General features: G+C 33.4%; 1 protein-coding gene across 1 annotated transcript in view; it reads right to left on the bottom strand.

The window, feature by feature from the left end:
- LOC118749267 (protein furry-like) overlaps nucleotides 1-11129 on the bottom strand; it is a 294401-nt gene that overhangs the window by 64405 nt on the left and 218867 nt on the right. Inside the window, exons 11-12 of the mRNA XM_036484066.1 lie at nucleotides 7930-8099; nucleotides 7702-7856 (exon numbers count right to left, since the gene is read on the bottom strand). Coding sequence (XP_036339959.1) covers nucleotides 7702-7856; nucleotides 7930-8099 — 325 coding nt within the window. The remainder of the gene's footprint in view (nucleotides 1-7701; nucleotides 7857-7929; nucleotides 8100-11129) is intronic.

The raw sequence follows: 11129 nt of genomic DNA, 5'->3' as shown, positions 1-11129 counted from the left end.
GGCGTCAGTTAGCACAGAAGAGAAATGACTGGCGTGCTGTTTTGGACTCGGCCAAAATCGCTTAGGCGGTTACAGCGCCAATTAAGAAGAAGAAGAAGCAAGTCAATATTCATATAAAGTTTCATAAAAAATTCCTTGTGGTTTAAAGAATATAGGAAATGGTACATTTTACTAAAGCCAGCCTCCCGACATAAGCTACTATTTCATACGAACACAAATATATTCGTCTACAAATAATGTTGATTATTTTAGTTAAGTCCTAAGATAAGTTTGTGAATATTATCAGTGTTCAATGTAAGAACCAAAAATCAATACCCTCGCCAATTAAAACTTTTGCTTTAAAAGAAAAATATACATAGCGCATTTACTCAATACTTGGTCTGGCATCACTGTTTGAGCATTGATGTGCTCAGCTCACTGTTGCCAAGGTCCTGCATTTTGCACTAAATTTAGTACTTTTGGGAAACCAAAAAGCCAAAATAATTGGAATTCAATGCTTGGTGCGGTATTTAGTGATGCTCTTTTAATTTAAGCACACCGAATGCATAGGTACATATGTATGTATGTATACACTATACACTAATATTCTACATTAAGATGGAATTCATTTACTGAATAAAATGTGAGGAATAGGTAAATTAAATATGTTTTGCGTTGTTATAAATGTATTGAAATTAATTTATTAATAAAAACGTGGGGAAATGGATATGTATATACACTTTTTACTGAATCAACAAATATTATTAAACATGATAATAAAAACTTGGCGCTTTTGTTTTGGAAAAATTTGCTTTTTCTGGTGGCCTGATGCCACACTGGATCAGTTGTCGCAAAAGTACACATGCGTACACAAATTTTTACTTGAAAATAAGTGTGTAGTGGTTAATATGTATACGATGCCATCTCCGTACAGCTCACTTCACCTCGCCTAGCACGCTCGCGTGCTCGCAGTTTGCCCGCGACGTCGATTGCGTGCACCTCTGCTGTGCACCTCTGCTGTGCATCCCTACTCTACGCTATACATCTATAAGTATATAAGTCCACCAGAATACATTTTTTAATCCCTTTTCAATAAAACATGGACCGATTTGAAGGATATAACTTCGTCAATTCTAGAAATGTTATCTCCGATACGCTACTCATATACCTATAAAGTCTAACGCATACTCTATATGTATATAAATCCGCCAGAATAAATTGTTTAAATCCCTTTTCAATAAAACATAGACCGACTTGAAAGATATAACTTCGTCAAATCTAGAAATGTTATCTCCGATAAATAGGGGCCGTGGAACATTTCGCATACGCTACGCTATACCTATAAATATATATACATTAAAGTCCGCACCAGTTCCAAATTCGACAGATGAGATCTAGATCGTTCTGCATCCCCTTTTCGTTAGTTCCAAACCAGTTCCTAATTGGGCAGATGAGATCTAGTTCGATCTGCATCCATTTTTTATAGTTCACCTTAAATCTATATTTGTAATCAGACTTGCCGAAACATTTCCCTTTTATATTACATATGAACGGTTGAAGGAAGGACAATACCATCACAAATGTTTAAACGCATTTATTAACAAGTAAGAAAGTCTAAGTTCGGGCGGGGCCGAACATTAAATACCCGGCGCAAGTATTACATATATGCCTTTTCACCTTTCCTAAAGCTACCGCTACATGGTAAGCCGGGGTGTATCAATTTTGAATAAATTAGCGCCCGTAAATTTCGAAATATTGACGTTTCAAGCATTTCTAAAATTTACCGTTATATGAAAAGCCGTAATTTTAGTCCGGCGGTGCCACGCCCATTTTCCAAAATTTTATGATAGGCGTATTTCCTAGTAAAGAATTGTTGCAAGCATCAATTTTCAATAAATTAGCTTTAATATTTACTGATTTACCGAAGATTTCGTATTTCTCCAAATTACCGTTATATGGGATGTGGGCGTGGTTATTGTCCGATTTTTAAAATTTTCGGCCATTTGGTACCCTGTACCAAGGCCAATAACTGTGCCAAGTTTGAAAGAAATCGGTGCAGCGGTTGCCAAGATATACACATGTAACACTAAGTGGGCGTGGCTACGCCCATTTTTCAAAAATTTATAATATTCTTATTTTTCGTCTTAAAGTTATTGCAAATATCAATTTTGAGTGAATAATCTTCTGTTGTTACTAAAATATCGCAGTTTTCGTATTTCTGAAAATTACCGTTATATGGAAGGTAGGCGTGGTTATTGTCCGATTTTGCCCATTTTCAATACCATCCGTCCTACGCTCGAAAGAAGTACACGTACCAAGTTTCGTTAAGATATCTTAATTTTTACTCGAGTTATCGTGTGCACAGACGGACGGACAGACGGACGGACGGACGGACGGACGGACAGACAGTCACCGCTTAATCGATTTCTCTTTTCATCCTGATCATTTATGTATACATTTGTCTATATCTATCTCGATTCGTTTTGCCTGTTACAAACAACCGTTATGTGAACAAAGTTATAATACCCTTGTGCACAAGTGCGCTCGGGTATAAAAATTTATAAACCACGTTAGTAGTAGTAGTAGAATTAAACTTAAGTAGTAAGTAAAAAACAAAAGTGCGTTCTGCTTAAAAGTAAAAATATTAGTTCACTTTGTCTTACTTGTCTAAATTTAAGCATATTGATTTTTAAGTAAATTCAGTTCTTTTTAAGCTTATATGTATATGAAGAACTTCGAAAGTTTGTGTCGTACTTAAATAACATATAGAGTCAGTCAATAAAGTTTAGGTACAGCGAAGTTTTTACAATACCGGCAACTATTTTTTAAATATTTTATTTTCCCCTAATTTTTTATAAAAATATGGTTAGTTCTACACCAAAAACCCCAAAAATCAGAGTTCCAAACCTTATGCAAAATTAAAGAAAATTCCCCAAATTTCCATCCAAATATTGCAATTTACAATCTTTAGAAAAAAGTTAAGTACGCAGTTTTTTAGCCCATTCAATTTTAGTATAACAAAGTGCAAGTTTGGGGTAGCTAGGACCAGTGTACGAAAATAAACTATATTGTACAGTGCTATTTCGTTTCGATTACTTCAACAGTTCGGTACAATACGAAAACAAAACGGCTGAGTTCACTTTGCGATAGTACACTACAGTAGTTTAGTAGTTAGAGACGAAACAACAAACGAAATGAATCATGCAGAGAAAAATATATGTATGTATGTAGTACATGTTTTTTAATTGAATTGGATATGAAAATTGAAAGAAAAAAATATTTTTCACGTAACTGAAACGTTTGCATACATATAAAACGTACGCTATGGTACAATTGTCACAAACGAAAAGCAAACGTTTCTCGTTGGGGAAAATGACAGTGAATCTTACAATTTGTTTCTGACTATGTACAAAACTGTACAAAACCACAAATGATATGATGATGGATGAGCAAATGGGAATTGTTTTGTACAGTTTATTTTCGTACCCTGGGTAGGACTTACCATTGATATTTAGCAATTTTTTTTTTGTTGTTTGGTAAGTCCTAGCTGTCATTATACTAAAATTGTCATTATACTAAAATTGAATGGGCTAAAAAACTGCAAACTCAACTTTTTCTAGAGAGCGTAAATAGAAAGTGAATTATTTTAATGATATTTTGCAGAATTTTCCTAAATTTTGCACAAGGTTTGGAACTCTGGTTTTTGGCATTTTTTTTTGTAGAATTGACCATATTTTTATAAAAAATTACCGAAAACTAAAATATTTAAAAAATAGTTGCCCGTATTGTAAAAAGTTCGTTGTACCTAAACTTTATTGACTGACTGTATTAAGGTAGCTGTGCTGGATTGCATAAAAAAAATAATAATTTGTCTTTTCTTAAAAAAAGGTAGCTATGGTGGCTTGCATTTTTAAATAAATTTAGTGAGAAAGTGGTAATAATTTTGACACTTTTTTTTTAGATGCCTTTTTTCAGCAACTGCTTTGCCTTTATCAATCGTCCTTCAGGATCTTGGCCTTTGTTTATGGAACCACTAAGTATAATGATTATTAAGCATCTCAAAAACTATACCAGCGTGATTACCGACGTATCCTTTTGAGAGGTAGCCGCACCCTTATAGAAGGAATAAGACCCAAATTTTTCAGGTCTAAATTTCAGTAGGATGCGTCTGTATGGCCGTTTCAAGTTTATAAATTATCATTATTTTTAAGTGGAAAAATAAAACTCAAAATTAATGATAATCTCTGCGCAAAAAAAAATCATAAAATAATAATTATTTGTAATCCCAAAAATAAAAATCAAATAATAATTATTTCCGTTTGAGCGAAAAAACAAAACTCAATAATAATTCATAAAATAATGATTAAATGCTGATTTAAATTATTTTACTCATTATGATTACCTTCCCTGCTTTCAAAATTTGAAATAAAATAGTTTAGTAAAAGTACCACATTTCACTGCTTTTGGACTGGTGCGGTACTAGTTACTATCGGACTGGTTCGTTTTTGGCGAAAAAGAACTAGTACTGAACTAGAAATTTGGTTCACTAGTTCGTATTTTCCGTCCAGGGTATGCCTGCATACCAACTTTCAATTTCATGTGACTTATGGTTCTGAAGTTACAGCTGATAAAAAATATCACGCCTATGGGAGGTGCCGCGCCCCCTTGTCGAATCCCAATTTTTTTCTCCCTATTATAGGCCCAGGTGTCATGGCAATACTCTGTCAAAATTTCGTTCGATTCTGTCCGTCCGTTTAGGCTGCAACCTGGCACATACATACATACATACTAGGGATGATGCGAATGTGGAATTTTAGACATCCGCGGATGCGAATGCGGATGCGGTTGTTTAATAGCTAACACCCGCGGATGCGGATGCGAATGCAGATGTACTGTATTTTTAAGAAATAATTTAGGTGATTTAGGTAAATAAGGGTTTTGCCCGAAAAAAAAATTCACCCGAAAATTTGTATTCCGCCCATAGGAAATATGTACATGAAAACCAAAAGTGAAGAGTGAACCGGTTCGGGGAAAATTAAACTCATAATAAGACTGAATGTTTTTTTAGTACTTGAATTTAAAAATTGGAACATTGTACTTAATAAAAACTTTTTGAAGGGTCGTAAATCAAACCTGCGCCACTAAATAATTACTCGCTCGCTGCGAAAAACTTGAAAAACTGGAAACTTGGCAAAATTGTAAATTCTTTTCGATTGACAATGCACCAGTTGAGAGGACTTTCAGTTATATTTATTTATTTTTATTGCGGTGCAATAATTACTTTTTGAGAATTTCATCGGGGCTGCAAATGTTGGATGTATCCTCCTGACTTTCATCTTCACAATGTAGCATCATGGCACAATCGTTGTTTAAACACCGTTTTTTTCGAAAGAATTCTTCATTCTCATTCTTTTGATTGTTTCGGAATTTGTCACGTCATCACCGTTTTTCGATTTTAGTTTTTGTAACTCATTTTTAATGCTTTCTTCTGTGACTGGTTAGATATACGTCTATGCACTTGCACAATATTCCAGGGACCGAAAATAACAGTTATTTTTTACCGAGTTAAATTTGGTCTAATATTTTTTTATTCCGAAATAAACGTCCTATCCGGATAATAAAGAAATAGCTTATCCAAATTAAACAAATTTGGTATCATATGAAAGGGGACTGAAATAGCTTTTAAACAGAAATAACGAATGAAGGTTACGACCTCTATTTTTATTTTTTTATAACTTAATGCTAAAGAAATCCATGTAAATACTTACCTGACCCAATGTGTGTTCTATGGTAATTAACATTTTTATTGAAATATTTTTCAATGTGTGGCTTTCCTCTTTTAGACATTTCAGCTTTAAAGCTATTTAAGTACTCTTTCATTGGATACCAAACTTGTTTAATTTGGATAAGCGGTTTGTTTATTATCCGGAAAAGACTTCTATTTCGGAATAACAAATATTTGGCCAAGTTTAACTCGTAAAAAATAATTATAATTTTCGGTCCCTTCAATATTCCCATTCGCCAAAGATCCGCATTGATTTTTGCGAAGGCGAAAGCCAATGCGAATGTTAAAATTAATGCGGAAGCTCCGCGGTTGCGAATGCGAATGCGAATATATAGTAGATATCTATCATTCTCTTAGCGTAAAATAATTTATGGGCATATCTCGGCCATAGCGAAAACCTGTCGCGTAAGTTTTAAGCGCAAATATTTCTGTTCAATTGGCTAATATTCTAAATATGAACCAGAATGGCAAGAAAATGCAATTTTTAGGAATATTCCGACGATAGCGCCACCCAGCGAGTGCATTTTTTGTCAGAACATTTATTTTCTAAGTGCTGACACATGTTGCAAATATAAACCAAATCGGGCTAGCCGTTTAGTAGTTTAGTGACATTTAATGTACAGAAAACTCTATAAAATTGTGAAATCGTGACGTCTCAGCATTCTTCATTTTTCGGCAACAGCAAAAAAGTTTCAAAATTTTTTAAATCGAAAAACCTTCCACACAGAAGTGCCAAAATAGTACTTTTTACAGTCTCAATGGAGAAAAATAAAACATTTAGTTGATTGTTTGTATTTTCGTCGATTTTAAATTTGCTACCCCAAAATAATTGATATCAAATAAAATACCTCTTTGAGGTAAAATTTTCGAGTGACGAAAGCTGAGCTAGAAACACAAAATTTATGATATCAATTTCGTGACGAAAATTATACGCATTTTTTAACTGCCTTTGAAACGTACGGAAAATCTTTTTTTATTTATTCGAAACGTTGCGAATTTCCGTTTACTGCTAGAAACACAATTAAAACAAAACAGAACTTTTGCAACGATTTGTATGAATAAAAAAGATTTTCCGTACGCTTGAAAGGCAGTTAAAAAATGCGTATAATTTTCGTCACTTAATTGATATCATAAATTTTGTGTTTCTAGCTCAGCTTTCGTCACTCGAAAATTTTACCTCAAAGAGGTATTTTATTTGATATATACTCTACTGTAAGCACCTAACATATAGTATATGACTGCATACCAAATTTCAAGTTCATGTGACTTATAGTTTTAAGCAGCAAGTAAATGCAATTTTTATAAATATCCCGACACCAGCGCCACCTAGCGATTAAATTTTTAGTCGAAATATTTCCCTTTAAGGTGCTGAAATATGTTCCAAATATGAACGAAATCGGTCCAGCCGTTAGTAGTTTAGTGACATTCAATATACGGAAAACTATAAAATTGTGAAATCGTGGCGTCTCAGCATTCTTAATTTTTCAGCAACAACAACAAAAAGTTTCAATTTTTGTTAAATCGAAAAACCTTCCACACAGAAGGTCCAAAAAAGTGCTTTTTACAGAATTGAAATCGGTTCAGCCGTTTGGTCAGGCATCCTCGTCATACGGAAAACATTTCATTTTTATATATATATAGATTGGCTACAATTTGTGATTTTGTTTGCCAGATATACGTTTTATAAGTGCACTTGCCCTACATTCGCACTCTCAAAAGCTTGCGAATGCGAAAGCGAATGCGAATATTAAAATTAATGCGGAAGCTCCGCGGTTGCGGAATTCTAGCACACAAAAAACGGTTAGACCGCGAAACAGCAGCCGTTGATAGAGTAAAACCAGAGTCATTACGTTAGGTAGAACCGGCTGTCGTGGGAATGATGGGTGTCGTATAGTTATTATAGCATCTTATATTTAAATACTTTCATTAAAAATTACCTGTAAAGCACTAAACTGCAATTTCTCTTCATCTTGTGATTGACCAATCTGTGAAGTGAAGCCCAGCGGTTTTGAAAAAGATCCACACCATGTTGCAAATAAATTGAAAAGACTCCGCTTAAGCTCGCGTGTTAGAAGTGTGCCACATGACTCTACTAAAATGGATTACACAAAAAATACAAATTGGTGAATATAAAGCATGAAATTGTTTCCAATAGAGTAACTTACGCGAGAAATTCTTTATCATTTTGCGAATGAAATTACAAAAATGTGCTTTAACTTCCCGAATACTGGTATTGTCCTTATCAGTTTCAGCTAATAGATATTGAATAGCGCCTTCTATGTATTCCACAAATGTAGGATGTAATGACATCGTGTCACGTTCTAACACACAGGTACTGCGCGAATAAACCAAAATACATATATATTAGGGATGTTAATTTTTCCGCTTTTTACCATCCCGGGAGAAAATATGGAGAATAAAAATATGGGTACCAAATGAAGGATATCATCGACTTTATATATGCCCTTAATATATTATTTTTTCAAAAGCAAATATTGCGAAATTTCAATGATAAAATTTTAAAAAACATTTTCAATACTTACTAGTCCTTATATACCAAAAAATTTAATCTGATTAAATTCTGCAGAATTTCCTCTTTAATTTGATAATACTACTACTTCTCTAAGCACATGTCACTGAATTTTTTAAATCAGTTTTAGGTTACTGACGTCAGAGTAAAAAACTAAAAAAGCAATTTTAGTTTATTTGGCCCATGGTATCGCGAATACTATATTGATGTTTGTGTGTAAAATTTACTATCGCACGGTGTTATGTGTATAATGAGCTAGACATTTATGAAAAATATTGATTATTAAATAAAAGAAAGAAATATAGCCAATACTGGTCAAGAAAATGAAGTTTCTATTATTGCCATTAGTGCAATTTACAAATCCCGAAAATCCCGGGCTTCTTGGGACTTAATAAAAGACCGGGGTCCCGGGATCACTAATACATTCCTAATACATATACATATACATATGTAAGAGATTAGACGGCCAGAAAAAATTAAACGTGTTTCTTTTAGAGGAACGTAACTTTTTAGCAGTGATGGACATAATTGTGCTTACGAAATAATAAGTACGAAGGCAATTAGGTATTTATAGTACAAGGGCTGTCTGCTTAAATATTTTGGATTATACAAAATACCAACTATGTAGAATTTACTTATTTTCATAGCACAAGATACGAATGGCCTTATTCATAAAAAATAAAGTAGGTTTATAAAGCTTTATAAATTGACGTGTTCATAAATTTTTAAATTGATAAACCTTTTGTACACTGGTGGCAAAAAATAGCTTCTTAGCCATTATATGCACCCCATCGTTCATATCTCCAATTTGAATTAGGGATGTAAATTACGGTGAAAACATCGATATTTGAAGAATCGATGTTTCGAAAAATTGCATAGATGGTAGTTCGATGCTTCGAATGAAAACATCGATGTTTTAACCGATTTTTCTAATTTTTATTCAACCTGTGGGCTCATTCAAAAAGTTGAACTAACGAAAAAGATTACTGTCTTTTATTATTAACATATTGATTCAGAGAGGTGGTTTACAAAACAAATATAAAGTAAAAATTCAATCACATACATATATTTCTATTTCACTTTTCACAAATATTGTAAGGTAAGTTAAATAAAATTTCACTGAGCCCGCTACCAATTTATCAAAATACCTCCAGCACAAGCTTAGTTCGTTTATTACTCTAAAATATTAACATGAATTAGAATCTCTGTCATAATGCAGGTAACACACATATGTACGTTAAACTGGTCCAAAAATGTATGTAAAAAAATAAAGTCGGATTTTTAATGCCGCCACCCCCTAAGATTGTTATATACCAAAAAAAATATTACCCTTTTTTTATAAAAAATAATAGTAGGTAGTGCTCAAAGCGCTCAAAGTTTTCCATGTATTTTATATGGAGAAAAAACAACTTTTTGTAGAAATAGTGTAGTCTTCTTGAAAATCAATGTTTTTCGATCGGAAAACTTTACTTATCTTCAGGAGATTCTCAGTAATAATACTCAATTGTTTCTTCAACAGTTTTTTCATGGTAACTATAGGTTCTCCAAAACCCTTAGAAAATGCAATGGGGGGACCAATAAAAAATCTTTAATCTTAAAAAATGGTTAAATAAGCAACTGGACATTAATACTGGAAGTCTCCTGAAGAGAACCACAGTTTTCCGGTCGAAAAATATTGATTTTCAAGAGTTTTATACCTTTTCTACGAAAAATGGTTTTTTCTAAAAAATGCATGGAAAACTTTGAGCGCTTGAGCACTCCCTAAATATTTTTTGATTTCGACATAAAAAATAGGGGTATATTTTTTCGATATAGATCAATCCTAGGGTGTGCCGGCAATAAAACTCCGACTTTATTTTTTTTGGACCACTCTAATGTACATATTAGGGATGTTTCGAATGTCGAATGCGAATTTTCGTAATGCGAATGTGAATGCGAATGTTAGCAATAACATTAAACAAGGTATAACCAACTTAAGTCATCTATAAGCTATAACCAATTGAATGTGAAATAACACAAATTTGTTTTATTTCATTTCTCGTGGAGCAATAAGACCAACTTTTAAACTTAACAATTGAGTAATAAAGCAAAATAGTGCACATATGTAGGTAGTCGCCCAGTTACATTTGACAAAAAGTAGTACCTGAACAAGTTAAAGGGACGGATTTGTAAATATACAATTTTGAACGTGCCCAGCGTCGCGGCGGTCCGCGCCCCCTCCCCTTTTTGCAATTAAGCACTGCTGTCATTTTAACTTTTTAGAAAGAATAATAATAAAATGACACTAGTTTACTTCTGAAACTGCTTTTTAATGTCCAAGTAATGGGAATTATTGCGTATGGTGTTATCGAATGCACCCCACCCATGGTGGAATTATATGTACCAGGTGAAGTAATATTAGAGTGAGAAGAAATATTTTGACACTGTGTTATTTGAAAACATGCCTATAAATGTGACTATAAGACAGCCGAATGTCAGAAAATAAAGCGAGAAATCTGTTTTATTACTTCATCTGTTTATTGCGCCATTCATCGCACCTGCTTGTACCGAGTAAACGTTCAAATTTAGAAGTCAGAGAGTAGGTAAAATTTTACATTTTACATATTTTACTTCGTCTTCGTAAACGAAATCCACATTTGGGATATGGTGAAACCAGTGATGATAATGCAGAAATTTTAAATGAAGATAAAACTCAAAACAATATTCTCTGTGTTATATGCTGCGAACAGGAACGGCAACTTTTGTTTGCTCCATGCCATGGCGGAATTATACCAGGTGAAGTAATTAGAGCGGGAACAAATTTTGAAAAATTGCTTTTAAAATTTGCCTATAAGG

This window comes from Rhagoletis pomonella, unplaced genomic scaffold, assembly GCF_013731165.1.
Source record: "Rhagoletis pomonella isolate Grant_MI unplaced genomic scaffold, Rhpom_1.0 Rhpom_scaffold_00014, whole genome shotgun sequence".
In the NCBI taxonomy this organism is placed as follows: Eukaryota; Metazoa; Arthropoda; class Insecta; order Diptera; family Tephritidae; genus Rhagoletis; species Rhagoletis pomonella.
Note: the sequence above shows the minus strand (reverse complement) of the source record. Positions and strands in the feature narration are given on the sequence as shown.